General features: G+C 45.5%; 2 protein-coding genes across 8 annotated transcripts in view; one reads left to right on the forward strand and one right to left on the reverse strand.

Moving 5' to 3' along the window:
- Nucleotides 1-15,002, reverse strand: part of TRMT1L (tRNA methyltransferase 1L) — a 51,625-nt gene extending 36,623 nt beyond the window's left edge. For 3 of the 4 annotated variants that reach the window (XM_077824104.1, XM_077824103.1, XM_077824106.1), the window contains exon 1: nucleotides 14,888-15,002. In XM_077824104.1, coding sequence (XP_077680230.1) covers nucleotides 14,888-14,978 — 91 coding nt within the window. In that variant the 5' untranslated portion in view covers nucleotides 14,979-15,002. Of the gene's footprint in view, nucleotides 1-8,887; nucleotides 8,906-14,887 lie in introns of those variants that run through there. The other variant, XM_077824105.1, reaches the window with a different exon arrangement.
- Nucleotides 15,003-15,250: 248 nt separating this feature from the next.
- SWT1 (SWT1 RNA endoribonuclease homolog) overlaps nucleotides 15,251-19,375 on the forward strand; it is a 157,409-nt gene continuing 153,284 nt past the window's right edge. For 3 of the 4 annotated variants that reach the window (XM_077823960.1, XM_077823957.1, XM_077823959.1), the window contains exon 1: nucleotides 15,251-15,368. The gene's annotated coding sequence lies outside the window, so the exon portion shown is untranslated. Of the gene's footprint in view, nucleotides 15,369-15,642; nucleotides 15,776-19,375 lie in introns of those variants that run through there. The other variant, XM_077823958.1, reaches the window with a different exon arrangement.

Below are 19,375 nucleotides of genomic sequence, written 5' to 3' on the forward strand. Positions count from 1 at the left end.
GCCTAAGATGAGTGCACAGGGAATGAAAACAAAGACAGAAAACCCCTGTCAGACCAGAAACCCATAAAGTAGACAAGAATAAGGTATCCAAACTCCAGGAATCTATTTTAAAATATAGCTAATTAGTACTTAATAATTTAAAATAACACACATAGAGGAATTCAAAGGGGGGGGGGCACTGGAGATGGAGGCCAAGAAATGAATTTAGAGAATTTGATGGGAGAAGCTCAGGGTCCAAACTCAGTGGGTTAGCTTAATAATGATAAATGATCATGGGTGGCAGCTATAAGCCACAGTGGCTCTGCCCCTTCTCCTTCTCCGAGCCCCCACCGTCTGCTGCTGCCTGCCTGCCATTGCTTGCTGCATCCCTCCTCCTCAGCACCCCGGCCTGGCGTGGCTGGGGCTGGCCTGGAGCTTGGGGGGGCCGGGGTCCAGCCCGGCTGGGGGGCGTCTCGGCCCGGCTTGGCCAGGGTTGGCCTAGTTTGGCCAGGCAGCTCGGTCCGGCGCTCAGTGGGGTTACGGGGTGGCTTGGCCCTGCGTGGCTGGGGTGGGGAGCCCTGGGGCTCCTGCAGTCACGGGGGGGCCCCCCTCAAGGCTCCTCCTGTTACGGGGATGGGGTCGGGTGTAAGGGGCGCAGCTGGCGGGCTAGCCTCCCCAAAGCGAGTGTTCACCCACCACCCATGTAAAAAAGGTTAACTGTTTGCAAGTGGTAGGAGCCAGTTATTGAAAGAGTTTCCAATTCTTCGTGAAAGTCCTATTATTTAGCAGCCAGCTTTTATAAGTGGAAAGTACACAGGCAAAGGGAAAGATTCTAGCTATTTGGGGATATGTTCTTATATTGTTTATCAATTAAATAAGCAGAGGGGGAATGGAGGAGAAATTCCATCATATATATAAAATTAATACATGTGCGAAATTCAAATGAGATGTGACTAAATGTGTTACATGTGCTAAAACTGATTTAGTCTTCATGTCTAAATTGCTAAAAACCAAAATAATTAGCAACTGGTACAATTGTGTAGTCAGTTCATGCAGCAGTAGAAGCCGTATTTGAATGCTGGAACTGAAGTGCAAAACTGAGAGGATGAATTGTTTGAGCTTTCAGGATAAAAGTACAGGTTATTGCACTCAAAAAACTACACAATATGATATACCAAAATAAATTATTAAGAAAAGCTTAATAAAAAGTGAGCTTAGAAGCGGAGCATTTAATTTGTTGTAAACCGTTAGGAACTGCATTGTCAGACAGAGTTAAAACAACTATCTGAACTGGTGCAACTTCCTATCCAGAGTGGGGACAAACTGGTTCAGACTGCATTGGTTCTGCCAGAGGTGAGCAGACCATAGGCCAGGTTTTCCAACACCTTGCACTGTCAGTAGTCATTTACAACAAGGCAAAGCAAATATAAAGTAGAGAGATCTGTTCAGGACTAATTTTCAGGCCTGACCTCAAGAGCATCATGTCGTTTTTCTGACCTGTTTGTTCTCCCTGAACTTGAGTCACCATTGCCCATGGTCTCAGCATGATAGCAGCTGGCTGTGCCACTACCAGTGGCTGTATGCTCTGCTCCTGCCAACTGCTGCCCGTTGCTGCACCCTATGTGTGTTGCCGAGCGAGAGGTGCTGCAGCTCCTCAGTAGGCACACACAGTGCAGTGAAGTGGTGGTAGCAGGCTGGAGCAGGGCATGCAGCTGCCACTGTGCTGACACTACGAGCAGGAACAAAAGGAGTACTTGTGGCACCTTAGAGACTAACAAATTGATCTGAGCATAAGCTTTCGTGAGCTACACGAAAGCTTATGCTCAAATAAATTTGTTAGTCTCTAAGGTGCCACAAGTACTCCTTTTCTTTTTGCGAATACAGACTAACACGGCTGCTTCTCTGAAACCTGTCACGAGCAGGAAGAGAGTCAACTAAACCCATCAGAGTCCAATTGTTTTCCCACCTGATCCGACACTTCCAGTTGGGTCCCATCCGGTTCAAGTCAAGTTGCATGGCTTTAGCGTAAAGCACTAACTCTGAAAAATAGGATTTCACACTAACTTTGTGCTTATGTAAATAACCTGATGTAGAGGGGAAGTGAAGGCAGATATAAATATATAAAGAAATGGGAAGTTGATAGTAATGAATATAAATCAGAAGCTATGAATTGTAGAAAATTAAAAAGGAAAGCAAAGGGACACATGGAGAAATCTGTGGCACCCAGAGTTTAGGACAATAAGAATCCTGAATTTCGTACAGGAGGTGTGCTCGCAGGCGGGGCGCTCTTAACTGCACAGCATTAGTGGGGATTGTGAGTTCTGCAGAGAGATACTTCTCCCAGCTTGTGCCCCTGGAGCAGGGAGTCAGTATTTTGTTTAGGAACAGAGACAGGGTGATTAAGATAAGAAAAGGCTAGTAATTAAATTAAGGATCTGGAAGTCATTAGATGAACCTGTAAAACAGGAATCCCACTGCAGGGGGTGGGGGTATTGAAGAAATCCCCACCCCCTGAGTCTGTAGGAGACTCAGAAGAAATACAGCCAAGCCCTCTAAGCCAAGTTTACATTCAGAAAAGAGGGAGATGTGAGGGATGTAGGTGAAAAGAAGGGCCCAAAACCCAGGGATGGGATAGCTGTGGTATACAGAAGTTCCCACTCTACCTGTAGTACTTATGTGGCCACATCACCATAGTATCTGAGCGTCTCACATCACAGGCCCTCGGTGAGGTACAGCAGTGCTGTTATCCCCATTGTGCAGATGGGGCACTGAGGCACAGAGAAACTAAAGGCCAGATTTTCAAAGGTATTTAGGCACTTAGAGGGATTTTTAAAGCCCCTAGAAGGTTAGATGCTTTGTACTTCCCATGCCTAGCTGCATCTTTGGGTGCCTAAAAACCTTTGAAACCCTGTCCCTAAGGTCAAACAGGAAGTCTGGTGGGGGGGAATAGAACTCAGGTCTCTCAGGGCTAGCTCCCTATCCACTGTACCAGCCTATCCCTCTGCTGCATGCTACAGAAGAGAGGGATCTGATAGATGGGAGCAAAACCAAGAAGGCTAGTTCTCGGAGACTCCAGCAGTTGGTCCCAGGTGATTGGGAAGGATATCAAGGTTGACAGTATGAAAAGCAGCATAGTGAAAAGAAAGAAAGAAAGAAAGAAAGAAAGAAAGAGAAAATCAGATGCAAGGGGTGGCATGTCCTGCCCCAGGTTGAGTTGCAGAGCAATGCTTGCTGTGCAATTTTAGATTTTCACTGAAATACCATTTTGTTTTGTCATTTTTTATTCAGAGTTAGAGAAGAGGAAGGAATTGTTGTATGAGTATCAGATGTGTTTAGGCCTCAAATTCTTAGGGTTTCAGTAGTATTCAGGCCAACTGCAGAACAAAGAAGAGAAACTGCATCCACAGAGTCCATAAAGTTGACAATTACTGTCATTATCTGTATAATTCACTGGGCACTATCTGTTTGTTCAGCACTGCTCAGACGATGCCAGAAAATGTAGTTCTTGAGCCAATGCGTATTAGATATATAACTCTGGATAAGATGGCTCAGATATTTAGGTATGAAGTGTAGTTATTGACCAAATGTTATCACATGTTCACTGTGATTTTAATGTCTATGAATGGAGGTGCTGATGGCAATAGAAGTTTTACTTTATTAAGGACTGGAAGATTGACCCTCCAACGTTCTTTCAAGGGGAAGAGCTGCCAAGAGCTCCTGTGTCTGTTTATTTTCCTTTCCTGCCTTCAGGCCCTGATATACCTTAAAAGTCTCAATTTTTTTCTCAACTTTAAAATGTGGAATTTTCTTTGTGTTTGGTTTTAAATATTCTCCTGTGAAAACTGCAACACAATGACTGTAGTGTTGTGTTCAAACCTTCTGGAAAGTAATTAGCTTTTAAACAAAAATGAAAGTAGTGTTGCTAACTCTCAAGACTTTGTCATGAGTGTCATAATAATTATTTTGCATGGGTCAAGTATCAGGGGATAGCCATGTTAGTCTGTATCCACAAAAACAACAAGGAGTCGGGGGCACTTTAAAGACTAACAGATTTATTTGAGCATAAGCTTTCGTGGGTAAAAAACCCCACTTCTTCAGATGCATGGAGTGAAAATTACGGCTGCAGACATAAATATACTGACACATGAAGGGAGTTACCTCACAAGTGGAGAACCAGTGTTGACAGGGCCAATTCGATCAGGATGGATGTAGTCCACTCCCAATAATAGGACTCATCTATTATTGGGAGTGGACTACATCCATCCTGATCGAATTGGCCCTGTCAACACTGGTTCTCCACTTGTGAGGTAACTCCCTTCATGTGTCAGTATATTTATGTCTGCAGCCGTAATTTTCACTCCATGCATCTGAAGAAGTGGGGTTTTTTACCCACGAAAGCTTATGCTCAAATAAATCTGTTAGTCTTTAAGGTGCCACCGGACTCCTTGTTGTTTTTCTGATAATTCTTGTTTTTCTTAAAGTCCCAGCTCCTGGAGTCAAGTGAATATGTGATGATTTCAGCCTTCATTCTTAAAGAAAAAGTGAGTTTCTAGCCCTTGTGGCCGTGGAGAAAGCTTAAAAATGTTAACCCGGTACACCCTCAAGACTCAAAAAGCCAAAGAGTAATAAAAAGAACACCAAATCTACTATTTTACGTAATCTTATTATTTTAAAGCCAGTCTCATGGTTTTTGTGAGCCTGACTCATGATTTTGGAACATTTGGGTTTGGCAACACTGTGAAAGTGACTTGAAGTGTCATTTTCACTCTTGTTTAAAATCAGATTCTAGTCTATTATTTGCAGTGGAGGTAACACCCTGAGATGCAGTTTAAACTCAGTCTAAAAACTCCTTGCCCTAGTAGGATGTTTCCAAAAGTTAAAGGATCTATTCCAAGCTTGGTGAACTGAAAAAAAGTGATAGAAAGTAATCCACTAGATTTTTCTACAGTTGTTGCAATGTTGTATTCAAATGTTAGTAACGAAGTAAGAATATACATTAAGATTTTAAAGCTAAGCAGTGACCCTTAAGTGAATTGACACAAAGTGTCAGAACATGTTAGTATTAGAGCTGATTGGGTCAGTATTTATTTAACTTTCTTTCTTTCTATGGGAATTAGATACAGTGCTCCTGTCAAATAATAATTTCTAAGTTATTATCAGCAAAAAAACGAGTGTTTTCAGGTACCCAAGTAGCCCCTGGAATCACAGTTAAAGTTGCCACTCCTCCAAAATCTGAAATGGCGCCCCTGTTAGATGTAAATGGTATAATTATTAATAATAATGAAGAAAGGGAAGAAATGTTCAATAAATATTTCTGTTTTCCATGGGGGGGAGGAAGGAAAACAGATGATCTAGTCAGATCAAATGTCATGACAACACTCTTGCCTTTCCACTAATACAGTGGTTCTCAAACTTTTGTACTGGTGACCCCTTTCACACAGCAAGCCTCTGAATGCAACCTCCCCTTATAAATTAAAAACACTTTTTAAAATATTTAACATTATTATAAATGCTACAGGTGAAGCAGGGTTTGGGATGGAGGCTGACAGCTCGCATCCCCCCATGTAATAACCTCAAGACCCCGACGGGTCATGGCCCCCAGTTTGAGAACCCCTGCACTAATATCTCAGAAGGAGGTTAAACAGCAGCAATTAACGTTAGACATTTTAAAATCATTAAGTCCAGATACCTTGCATCCAGAGGTCCTAAAAGAGCTGGATGAGGAGCTTGTTGGACCATTAATTTGATATTCAATAGGTTCTGGAGCACTGGGGAAATCCCAGAAGACTGGAAGAAAGCTAATGTTGTGCCAATATTTTAAAAGGGTAAATTGGATGACCCAGGTAAAGATAGGCCCGTCAGCCTGATCCCAGGCAAAATACTGGAGTGGCTGATACACAACATGATTACTAAGGAAATAAAAGACGGTAACATAATTAATGCCTATCAACATGGATTTATGGAAAATAGATCCTGTCAAAATAACTTGACATAATTTTTTATGAGATTACAAGTTTGGTTGATAAAGGTAGTGGAGTTGATATATTTACACTTCTGTCAAGTGTTTGACTAAGTACCATGTGCCATTTTGATTAAAAAACTAGAACATAAAATTAACATGGCACATATTAAAAGGATTAAAAGCTGGCTCACTGATAGATCTAAAAATGTAACTGTTAATAGGAAGTAGTCACTGAATGGGAGGTTCTCTTACTGGGGTCCTGCAGGTATCAATTCTTGGCCTTACACTATATAACATTTTTATTAGTGACCTGGAAGAAAATATAAAATCATAATTGATAAAGTTTGCAGATGACACATAAATTGTGGGGAGTGGTAAATAATAAAGAGGATAAGTCACTGATTTACAGCGATCTGAATCATTGGGAAACTGGGCACAAGCAAACAATATATGTTTTAATATGGCTAAATGTAAATGTGTACATCTAGGAAAAAGAAAGTAGACCATGCTTACAAGATGTGGGATTATCCTGGGAAGAACTGACTCTGAAAAAGATTTTGGGAATGGTGGATAATCACCTGAATATGAGCTCCTAATATGATGCTGCGGCCAATGCAATGCAAGGATGCATAATACTGTGTCAAATTCTGGTGCCCTCAAGAAGAATGTTGATAAATTGGAGAGGGTTCAGAGAGGAGCCATGAGAACAATTAAAGGAATAGAAAGTGCCTTTTAGTGAAAGATTAAAGAAGCTCAACCTATTTAGCTTAACTAAGAGAAGGTTAAGAAATGAATTGATTAATCTATTAGTACCTATATGTTGAAAAAATATTTGGGCACGTCTACTCTGGCAAAGTTACAGTGCCGGCGGTTACAGCGCTGCTCAGAGAGTGCAGAAATGAAACCGCTGTTGGGTGTTCACACTGTCAGCTGCCTGCGCAATAGCGTGTTCACACTTGCGGCAATATTCAGAGTGGTGCATTCTGGGCAGCTATCCCACAGAACACCTCTTTCTCTTCTGCAGCTAAGACTTATGGGAAGGCGGAGGGGGTTGCGGGGCATCCTGTGTCCTGTCCCAAGGCCCCGTGATGCATTGCTTCGCATCCCAGAAATTCCTGTGCTTCCGTCTACATTTGGAGCCATCTTTCAATGGTTTGTGTACTGCACGCCCTGCCTTTTTGGGCTGCAAGAACAGATCCCGATCTGTTGACCAGTAAGCTGCTTGCTCTGACTAACATGTCATGAGTGGCAGTGGAGTTATTCCTTAAACTACAAAGGGAAGAGGAGTGCGACATTGATCTCACCACGCGTAGTAGCTACGACACGAGATTGCTTGTGGCATTCATGGAGGTGCTGACCACAGTGGAACGCCACTTTGGGGCTCGGGAAACAAGCACTGAGTGGTGGAATCACATCGTCATGCATGTCTGGGATGACTAGCAGTGGCTACAGAACTTTTGGATGAGGAAAGCCACATTCATGGGACTGTGTGATAAGCTTGCCCCAGCCCTGCGGCGCAAGGACATGAGAATGAGAGTTGCCCTATTGTTGGAGAAGGGCGTGGCAATTGCACTGTGGAAGCTGGCTACTCCAGACTGCTACCAATTGGTTGCTAACCAGTTCGGAGTGGGAAAGTCAACCATTGGACTCGTGGTGACAGAAGTGTGCAGGGTCATTAATCGCATCCTGATCCGAAAGACTGTAACTCTGGGCAACATGCATAACATAGTGGATGGCTTTGCACAAATGGGCTTCCCTAACTGCGGAGGGAAGATAGATGGCACGCATATTCCAATTCTGGCACCAGACCATCTAACCACCAAGTAGATTAATCACAAGGGGTATTTCTCAGTGGTCCTCCAGGCACTTGTGGATCACCGTGGGCGTTTCACAGCCATTACGCAGGCTTCTTTTGGAACACTGGCCTGTTCAGGAAGCTGCAAGCAAGGACTTTCTTCCCGGACAAGATCATCACCGTAGGGGAAGTCAAAATGCCTATTGTGATCCTAGGAGACCCCGCCTATCCCTTAATGCCATGGCTTATGAAGCCATATACAGGACAACTTAACAGTAGCAAGGAGCGGTTCAATAACAGGCTGAGCAAGTGCAGAATGACTGTTGAGTGTGCCATTTAAAAGCCCGCTGGCACTGCCTCTATGGGAAGCTGGACCTGGCCATATTCCTTTGCTTATAGCTGGGTGCTGTATGCTCCATATTTGTAAAGGGAAGGGTGAAAGCTTCACTCAGGGCTGGACCGCAGAGGCTCAGCGCCTGGAGGCTGAGTTTGAGCAACCAGAGACCAGGGGTATTAGAGGGGCACAGCACGGGACCACAAGGATCAGGGATGCCTTAAGGCAGCAATTTGAAGCTGAAAGCCACTAATATTTGTTGCTATGCTTGGGAGTGCAGTGCTTGTAATGCTAGGAGGTGATTGGTGCACATGATGCAATAAGGGGGTTTAAATTGTATGTTGCTTGAAGTGCTCTTTTTGCTTTCAATTAATAGAATAAAGATTGCTTTCAAACCAAACCAATTCTTTTAATAAAAGACAACAACTGGAGGAGAGAGTCAAACAAAAACCCCATCAGCAGTGAGGAGGATGGGGGAAGGGAAGGTTCCAGGAGGAGAAGGGGTCCCAGGATGGATAAAGATTTGTGTATGTTCAGGGATCATATCCAACCTTCTCCTCTGGAGTACAATGCAATGGGTACTGTACTTCAGCAAGGCCAAACTGCAGAGGGATGGGTGTTGAGTGCTGTGGATAGTGGGAGTCCACAGTGCTGGACTATGAGGGGGAGAAGTGGAATGCTGCGGGTATAGAGTGGAGCCAGGAGGTTGATAAGAGTGTGTTGGTGGTGTCTGGGGGTCGCATGAGAAAGAGTTTTGTGATAGGGGCTGCAGGGGAGGGCAGGTGCAGAGCTGCGCAGTTTGAAAAGCTAGTATCACCTGGAGCATGTCTGCTTGGTGCTCCATAACCTTTAAGAGCCGCTCCGTGACTTAATTCTGACGTGCCGTGTTCTCCTTTCGGTCCCTCTTCTCACTGACCCGCCACTCCTTCAGTTCCTGTTTCTCAGTGGCAGAGTGCATCATAACATCACACAGAAAGTCCTCCTTAGTTCTTCTTGGCCGCTTTCTAATTCTGAGCAGCCTTTCAGCTGCTGATAACTAAGGGGGAGGCCGGGCTCCCATGGTCATCTCTGTGAAGTTTAAATGCAACATTTTACAGAAGCAGTATGGTTTGCAACACAGACAACACTGATTCAGTGCTTTAAAACACAGCCAGTACACTCACCTCTGTCACTAACTGGCTGACCCCAGGCAAGCACACATGAGCCACAAGACCCCCAAAATGGTGAGTAGCTGCAGGGGCAGGGTAAATCACTCTTCCCGGACCCTGCTATACACTGGGCATGTGGCTCTTGGGGAGAGCCAGTACCGTAGTGGGGGGGCCTGATAATCATTCCTGTCCCCAGACTTTCCGCAGGATGTGATCATATATTGCTGCTTAGGATGAGCAGGGAATCAAGGGAGGATCTTCTCCAAGCCTACGGCTTCCGCCCTAGCCCCTATGTGGCTTGCCTGTATGCAGCAATGGTTCCCCTTCCCTCCCCAGCCGTGATGGCATAGTGGGGTGGGAAAGTCACTTTAGTTAATGGGGAAAGAAACAAAGCAGCTCTGCCGAAGAACCTGCGGCAGCCGATTGCCCAGTATGTCCACGAGAGTTTCCTGGAGATCTCTAAGGGAGATTCCTGTGACATAAGGGAGTCAATCAGTAGCCTGTTCTGCCGCTCAGACTAGGCATGCGGTGGGAGACAAGCCTGCTTCCTGCAACCCTCCTTCCCCCAACAGCTTGCTTCAGCAATTCCCAAAATCAGATCCACTTACCAGGGGCCTCCTCTCCTGTTTGCACTTTGCCAATCTCTGACAGCTGTGGCTGGCTAGTCTCCTCCGAGGTAGAAAAGAGCTCCTGGCTGCATGCATCTCTGGCCTCCGAGTCATCCTCTGCCTCTGGGTCCCCTTCCCCATCCACATCCTCATCCAAGATTTCCTCCTCCTGGCTCAGTCCACTCTTGACTGGCATGCGAGCCAATGAAGTATCCACAGTGGTCTTTGCAATTAACATGGGGTTGCTGCCAAGTATCGCGTCCAGCTCTTTGTAGAACCAACAGCTCGTGGGGCCCAGCCCCGGAGCGGCGGTTTGCCTCTCATGCCTTCTCGTAAGCGTTCCGCAGCTCCTTCACTTTGACCCTGCACTGCAATGTGTCCCAGTCATGGCCCCTTTCTGTCATGCACTGTGAAATCTGTCGGTAGGTGTCATAATTCCTACGTCTGGAGCTCAGTTGGGACTGGAGAGCCTCCTCTCCCCAAATGCTGATGAGGTCCAGCAGCTCGGCATTGCTCCAAGAGTGCGATCGCCTGGTGCGTGGAGCAGGCATGGCCACCTGGAAAGATGCGCTGAGACCACTGGACACATCACCAGCAAACAGGAAGGGGACTTTCAAATTTCCAAAGGAATTTTGGGTGGGGATGATGGTTGGTCACCAGAGGGCAGGGCAGTAGAGTTCAAACTGATGACAAGAGGTGAGAACAGGCATTTTGGGACACCTCCCGCAGTGCTGTAACCACCACAGTGTCTACACTGGCGCCCCAGCGCAGAAAGCTGTATGCCTCTTCTTGGGGTGATTTTTTTTTTAAAGTGCTACAACTGCGCAGTTTCTACGCACTAAGTGGCTTGGCAATGTGTACATCTTGGGAGTTACAGTGCAGAAAGCTGCTTTACTGTGCAGAAACTTGCCAGTGTAGACAAGGCCTTTGATAATGAGCTCTTCAGTCTAGCAGAGAAAGGTATAACATGATCCAATGGCTGGAAGTTGAAGTTAAATAATTCAGATTGGACATCATGTGTAAAATGTTAACAGTGAGGGCAATTAACTATTGGAACAATTTACAAAAGTCTTGGTGGATTTTCCATTACTGGTGATTTTTAAATGAAGATTGCATGATTGTCTAAGAGATCTGCTCTAGAAATTATTTTGGGAAAGTCCAATGGCCTATGTTGTACTGGAGGTCAGACTAGATGATCACACTGTTGGCCTTGCAACCAATGATTCAGGACAACAGAAAGTTTGGCCTCTTGTCACACGTGTTCCAACCAACTACCACCAGCAACTGGAAAGGTTAGTGCGTGTAACAGATGCAAGGTAAACTGGTGTTGTAAGCTCAAAGCGTTCCAGTTAGTTTAAATGCCTTTTTGACCAGTGTAAAAAGACAAAGAACTCAAATACATGACGGATGTTACCTCCTCACAAAGGACAGGGCTATTCTGAATGGCAGGGTCCATTCAAACTTGCTCTCCAGAGCTTTATACTGAGTAGTACAGCAAAAGCATCCCTGTCTGTTGGGAATATTCTGACACAGTATTCACAGCACCATTTAGGGAGGGCAGGAGGAGGTCTCCTGCCTCGCCCCTGAGTTTTGTACAGGGCTGCTCACAGTGCACATCCTAGCCCCAGGCAGAGCTCTTAACTGCAGCACAGCCTGAATGTGGAATGTGAGTTCTGCAGAAGAGAAGTGCTGCTCCCAGTTTGTTCCCTTGGGGCAGGGAGTCGTATTTTGTTTATAAACAGAGGCAGGGGGAATTAAGATAAGAAAGTGCTGGTAATTTAAATTAAGGATTTGGAAGGCATGAGATGAGCCTGAAAACAGGATTCCCTCTGTGTGTGTGTTGGGGGGGCGGGGAGGAGAATGGTGTTGAAGAGAGAACACAGGAGGCTCAGAAGTCTGAGCCAAGGTTACGTTCAGAAAAGAGGGAGATGTGAGGGGGATAGGTGAAAAGAAGGGGTCAAAACCAAGCGAAGAGACAGCAGTGATTTAGAGAAGTTCCCACCCTACCTGTGGTAATTATGTGGCCCCATCACCATAGGATCTGAGCATCTCACAATGTCTAACCTATTTCTCCTCACATACTCTCTGTGAGGTAGAGCAGTGCTGTTATTCCCATTGTACAGATGGGGCATTGAGGCACAGAGAGATTAAGGGCCAGATTTTCAAAGGTATTTAGGCACCTAGTGGTATTTTCAAAAGTGGTGCTTTGTAAACCTAACCTGCATCTTTGGGTGCCTCAAGACCTTTGAAACTCTGTCGCTAAGGCACTGGCCTGAGTCAGACAGGAAATCCACAGGGAAGTAGAACGCAGGTCTCTCAGGGCTAGCTCCCTATCCACTGGACCAGCATCTCTCTCTGCTGAATGCTGGGAAGGGGGGAAAAAAAGAGACTCGGATTGTCGGCTAGATGAGAGCAAAACCAAGAAGGCTAGCTCTCTGACCGTCCAGCAAATGGTCCCAGGCTATTGGGAAGGATATCATGGTTGACAGCATCAGAAGCAGCACAGAGGTCAGGAAGGATGAAGAAAGAGAACAAGAGTCAGGCCAACAAAAATGATTAGGGGTATAGAACAGCTTTCGTGTGGGGAGTGATTAATAAGATTGGGACTTTTCAGCTTGGAAAAGAGACAACTTAGGGGGATATGATAGAGGTCTATAAAATCATGACTGGTGTGGAGAAAGAAAATAAGGAAGTGTTACTTACTCCTTCTCATAACACAAGAACTAGGGGTCACCACGTGAAATTAATAGGAAGCAGGCTTAAAAACAAACAAAAGGAAGTATTTCTTCACACAATGCACAGTCAACCTGTGGAACTCTTTGCCAGAGGATGTTGTGAAGGCCAAGATTATAACAGGGTTTAATCATGGAGGATAGGTCCATCAATGACTATTAGCCAGGACAGGCAGGGATGGTGTCCCTAGCCTCTGTTTGCCAGAACCTGGGAATGAGCGACAGGGAATGGATCACTTGATGATTACCTATTCTGTTCATTCCCTCTGGGGCACCTGGCATTAGCCACTGTCAGAAGACAGAAAAGTAGGTTAGACGGACCTTTGGTCTGACCCAGTATGGCCGTTCTTATATTCAGATGAGAGGAGAACACTTAACCCTGAGAGGGTGGCAGGTTCTGCCCCAGGCTGGGTTGTAGAGCAATAGCTGCTGTGAAATCTTACATTTTAACTGAAAACCATTTTGTTTTGTCATTTTTTGTTCTGAGTTTGAGAAAAGGAAAGGAAAGAGTAAGTGTCACATGAGTATCGGATATGCTTATGCCTCAAATGCTTAGGGTTTCAGCTGTATTCAGGGCAACTGCAGGACAAAGAACACAGAAATTGCAGCCACAGAGTCCATAAAGTAGACGATTATTGTCATTATTTGTATAATTCACTGGGCACTATCTGTGTTCAGCACTGCTCAGACTATGGCAGAAAGTGTAGTCCCTGAGCCAATGCATATAAGATGTATAATTCTGGATAAGATGGCTCAGATATTTAGGTATGAAGAGTATAGTTATTGACCACGTTATCACATGTTCATTGTGTAATGTTAATATCTGTGAGTGGAGGCACTGATGGCAATAGAAGTTTTCCCTGATTAAGAACTGGAAGGTTTGACCCGCCAATATTTTTTCAAGAGAAAGAACTCCTGTGCCTGTTTATTTTCCTTTCCTGCCTGCACTGACCCTGATATACCTCAGAAGACTAATTTTCCCCCCTCAACTTTAAAATGTGGAATTTTCTTAGTGTTTAGTTTTAAAAATTCTCCTGTGAGAACTGCAACTCAATCATTGTAGTGTTGTGTTTAAGGGCCTTTTTAAAAGTAACGAGCCTTTAGACAGAAGTGAAAGCAGTGTTGCCAGCTCTCATGATTTTGTCCTTGTTTTCCTTGAAACCCCAGCTCCTGGAGTCAAAGGATATGTGATGATTTCAGCCTTCATTCATAAAGAAAAAGTAAGTTTCTAGCCCTTGTGGCTGTGGAGATAGCTTCAAAATGTGACCCCAGTGCACCCTTGAGGGTGCAAAAGCCAAAGACTAACAAAAAGAACACCAAATCTATTATTTTTACATACTCTCATGATTTTTAAGCCAATCTCATAATTTTTGAACATTAGGGTTTGACAATACTGTGAAAAAGACCTGAAAGTGTCAGTTTCACCCTTGTTTAAGGTAAGTTTCTAGTCTATTATTTGTGGTATGGTAACACCCCTAGAGCCCCAGGCAGTTGCAGTATAAACTCACAGAGCCTTGCCCTAGTAGGATGTTTTCAAAAGTTAAATGACCTATTCCAAGCTTGGTGAACTGCAAAGAGTAAGAAGTCTAAATGGCAGAAAGGAATCTAGATTTTTCTACAACTCTTTCAACTGTTGTATTCAAGAGTTAATAATAAGGTAAGAATATACCGTACATTAATATTTTGAACCTAACCAGTGTCTCTTAAGTGACTTGACAGAAGATGTCAGAACATGTTACTACTACAGCTGAATGAGTATAATATTTATTTAATTTTCCTTCCTTACATAGGAATTAGATACAATGCTCCTGCCAGCTAATTTCCAAGTTATTATCTGCAAAACACCTACAGTTTTCAGGTGCCTAACTCACCCCAGAATCATGGTTAAAGTTGCCCCCCCATCTGAAATTCCGCCCCAGGACGGGGCATCACACCCCTGAGATTGTGAGCAGGAGGCAGCTCCATCAATGGGCTCCAGTAGTGTCCCAGAGGCAGGAGAGAACTGGCAGTGTAGGAATAACACAGGTTATCCACCTACCAGAGGCGGGTGAGGCGTTGCGTTTCCCTAGCGCCATCCGCTCAAGGCGTTTCACCACCATGAGCCGGCCCGGCTCGCAGGTGGCAGTATCTTCCCGGCAGCCGGGGAAGCAGCAGGACCCAGGAGTCCTGACTCCCATGCCCGGGCTTGGTGGGGATGCTGCTGCATTGGCACCGCGGCGCCCAGCCCCCCGCCCGCCCCTATGGCCCGGGGGGGTGTCTTTCTTCCACAGCTCTGTCCCCAGACCGCAGGCTGCCCTCCCCACGCACCCACCCACAGCCGCTCCCTTACTGATCTCTCCAGCCGCCTCCTCCTCCTCCTGCTCCTCCTGTTCGGGGGGCAGCCGGGCCAGCGCTGCCACTACAGCCTCCTCAGCCGCCATCTTCCCCACACACAGCACGGAACTACTGGGCTGGCGAGCGGAGCGCGAGCAGAAGCCGCAAACGCCTCTCCTGACCGCAGGGAAGGGGAGAGGGCGCTGTTCCCTGCTCGCTTCCTCTCACTGGGCAGACGGCCGCGCCGACTCGCCGCAAGGGGGCGGGCTGCCGTTGTTCGGGCCCCGCCAATAAAAACTACGCTTCCTGAGATGCATATCTGCAAAAAACTACACTACCCAGAATACACCGGGACCAAAGCAAACAACTGCCCTCCCGTGGCAGGGAGCCTGACGTTCAAATGACTCCAGCGGCCAAAAGGCGCAGTGAGAAAACTACGCTGCCCAGAATGCCAGTGGGATGAGGTCTGCGTTGGGCCTTGGCTAGACGGCGTCACAGTGAGTAGAGCTCCGGGCTGTGTTTGCGGGGATGTCTGTGTTCCCCAGCCTCTGCCTTGGCTGGCTGGGAGAGAGGCTCGCTCGCTTGCTCGGGGGGCGAGTGGCTGGCTGCCCCTTCTCTGAGGGATAGGGGCCGTGTGGTTCTCTGGGGCTGGATGGGGCATTTCCTGGAGGTGGCAGGGAGGCTGCCCGCGGGGTCTGTGAGGTATCCCGCCCCCGCTGCTGCTGCTGTAAACATAGGGGGTGGGGTGGGGCTGGGGAGCAGCTGGAGCTGCTGCGGGTGGGGGGCGGCAACGAGCTGTTCTCGGGCTGGAGTTCTCTCTGCTTCCCCTTCTTTGGCGTGGGTGCCACGATCGTAGGTGCACTAGGAACAAGGATACTGACCTGCGAGGTGCAAAGGGGTTTAGGTAAGTTCTCAGTTTCTGTCCTGACAGCGATTAGTCACCCTACTGAATAGCTCTTGGATAGTAAGTACTGACGGACCTGACGCACCCATTCCAGGTGGCGTTTCTTCGAAGGCCAGCCTCCATCGCCCATTTGTTCACTCTTAAAACAATCAGCTTTGTGCTGTATCCCGTGCTGAGCTTCATGCTTGAGAAGAGTTGCCTGTAAACATCCATATGCTCCTTCAAAACCCTCCTTAAAACTTCTTTGCTGTGATGCCTACAAACAAACAAACACAACTTGACCAATATTGTCTCATTATTTACTTGTACTCTCCCATCGGTCTGCCTTTTTCCAGCTGTTGTCTCTTGCTTAGATTGTATGCTATTTGGGACAGAGACCATCTTTTGTTCTGTGTTTGAACAGTGCCTATGACAATGGGTACTGGTCCATGAATAGGGCTCCTAGGCTCTATGGTGATAATAATAATAAGCCTGAAAGTGTTAGACAGGCTGGTTCTTGCCCACATGCTTGGGGTCTAACTGAGCACCATGTGTGGCGCTGAGTAGGAATTTTCCTCTAGGTCAGATAGGCAATGACCATGGAGTAGGGGGCAGGGGCTTGCCTTCTTCTGTAGCATGGGGTGTAGATTGCTTGCCCGGATCGTCTGGAATCATTTCCCTATCATCACAGGGGCATTGGTGTACCTTGGTCCTGCAGTTCTTTACCTGTGGCATCCAGGGGCTTGGTCTGCTGAGGATTGTAATACTTTGGTGTAATTTGGGTTGCTGGGTGGTGTTAGTGGCCTGTGATAGACAGGTGACACTAGATGATCTAGTGATGCCTTCTGGCCTTAAATTCTATGATTCCGTGATATGACTTTATTGGGCTTACTTGTCTCATACAAGGATGATCAACATTACATACAGCATATTATTTCAGGCACACTTAAATCTACTCCTCTACTCATATTCTCTGTGTATATATAAAGTCTGCTGCAGTTTCCACGGTATGTATCTGATGAAGTGAGCTGTAGCTCACGAAAGCTCATGCTCAAATAAATTGGTTAGTCTCTAAGGTGCCACAAGAACTCCTTTTCTTTTTGCGAGTACAGACTAACACGGCTGTTACTCTGAATCCTCTACTATAGTTACCAGTTCTCTGCAATATTGCTCCACTCACTGTTCATAGAGTGGAAAGTGTAGCAAAGCTCATAACAAAATTGTGTGATATGCCACATCTACCATTAATTAAAGACTTGTTTAATCCACCACATGATCATCTGCCCTCACAGCACCCATTGCGGATAAGTTTACCGGGTGAGGGATTTACAGTCGAAGACACGTGGTAAGCTTCATTGTCCGCAGACGGACTGACAAATAATGATCTTGTCTCGGACTCCACTCAGCATCAACCTGTGTTTTATTTACCATAAAGGCAGTGGAGCTTTCTTAGCTGGTTTTGTACTGGACATGGAATTTGTGCTGCAGCAGAATTTAGTGGTGTTTTAGAAACAGTCTGCTATATCAGCGTGGGCAGCCACAAACCATGATACACGTTGTTGAGGACTACAAAATAACTCAACTTTTTGATGGTCTTTGTGCCTTGAACATTGCTGATAAGAATGCTGTGGCTTGGCTTGACTGGATTGCATAGGCCAAATAAATAAATTGAGTTAGACTGTTGTTAGAAAAACGTCATTATGTGTCTTTTTAAGAACACCTGAGTTTATCGGAGTTAAAAATTTAATTTGCTTTTTCTGATTTAATTTCGGTTTGCATTTTTCTTTTAAGTTATATATGATGATGAAACTAACACAAATCAGTTGCACATTTCAGTTCTTGTGCACCAAAGCTTTCTCTCATATTTGGTTCTCTAATATTTTAGGGGAACTTTAAATCTAAACGAAAAATGTTTTATGATCAAAAATTCTTTTAAAATTAATGAAAATGTTTTTATTAACATTACAAACAACAGTTTCCCACCCATCCTGAAATCAAACTTTTTAGGCCTACCTTACCTGAAAATGTCCCTTTTCTTAATTTTTTTTTTTCCCTAGTGGGGAGGGGTCTGAAAAGTCCTTGATCTTTGAAACTAGTTCTACCACTATTCCAACTAAATGCCAGATTGTGCAGTTTGGGTTGCGGGGTGCAAGGAGCTTCTACTTCCACTGGATTTTTTTTTTTCCCCATGCATTCTTCCCCTACCTAAGATAGCAACCCCCGCCCCCCCCGTATGCTTAGGGATGGGGTCCTGGATCAAAGGTTTTTCTGGGCAACTTGGCCACCTCTCACAGCCCATGCTTCATGCTTGCTGCATTCAAAAAGATCAGTCTTCTAGGATCAGTTTCCCCCTCTCTGTGCATACTTCAGGGATGTAGCTTTAATGCAGTCCTACAAGATTCCACTGGAAGAGTGGAATGGAGAAGAAATTAGGAGGGGAATAAAATAGTGATTTCACAGCTACACAGCTCAGCAGTGATAATTTTCTTCTTTGCAATAAGTTCATAAGGCAGCAACAGATAAAAGGAGAGAGAAGAAAAATGGAGGTCCAGCTCCACAAACTTGTGAAATGTTCACAAGAACAAGGTATTTGTGTAATTGAAGACAGGGAAGCTCTTTTTTACTTTGTTATACCATGCTCATCACCATAGTACCAGAGTGCCTTCCAATAATGCATTAATAATTTGTCTAACATCTTTCATGTCATTTCATAGAATCATAGAATATCAGGGTTGGAAGGGACCTCAGGAGGTCATCTAGTCCAACCCCCTGCTCAAAGCAGGACCAATCCCCAACTAAATCATCCCAGCCAGGGCTTTGTCAAGCCTGACCTTAAAAATATCTAAGGAAGGAGATTCCACCACCTCCCTAGGTAACGCATTCCAGTGTTTCACCACCCTCCTAGTGAAAATTTTTTTCCTAATATCCAACCTAAACCTCTCCCACTGCAACTTGAGACCATTACTCCTTGTTCTGTCGTCTGCTATCACTGACAACAGTCTAGATCCATCCTCTTTAGAACCCCCTTTCAGGTAGTTGAAAGCAGCTATCAAATCCCCCCTCATTCTTCTCTTCCGCAGACTAAACAACCCCAGTTCCCTCATCAGCCTCTCCTCATTAGTCATGTGTTCCAGTCCCCTAATCATTTTTGTTGCCCTCCACTGGACATTCTCCAATTTTTCCACATCCTTCTTGTAGTGTGGGGCCCAAAACTGGACACGGTACTCCAGAGGAGGCCTCACCAATGTGGAATAGAGGGGAATGATCACATCCCTCGATCTGCTGGCAATGCCCCTATATATACGCATCCCAAAATGCCATTGGCCTTCTTGGCAACAAGGGCACACTGTTGACTCATATCCAGCTTCTCATCCACTGTAACCCCTAGGTCCTTTTCTGCAGAACTGCTGCCGAGCCATTTGGTCCCTTGTCTTTAGCAGTGCATGGGTTTCTTCTGTCCTAAGTGCAGGACTCTGCACTTGTCCTTGTTGAACCTCATCAGATTTCTTTTGGCCCAATCCTCTAATTTGTCTAGGGCCCTCTGTATCCTATCCCTACCCTCCAGTGTATCTACCACTCCTCCCAGTTTAGTGTCATTTGCAAACTTGCTGAGGGTGCAAT

Source organism: Eretmochelys imbricata, chromosome 8 (genome assembly GCF_965152235.1).
Source record: "Eretmochelys imbricata isolate rEreImb1 chromosome 8, rEreImb1.hap1, whole genome shotgun sequence".
Taxonomy (NCBI): Eukaryota; Metazoa; Chordata; order Testudines; family Cheloniidae; genus Eretmochelys; species Eretmochelys imbricata.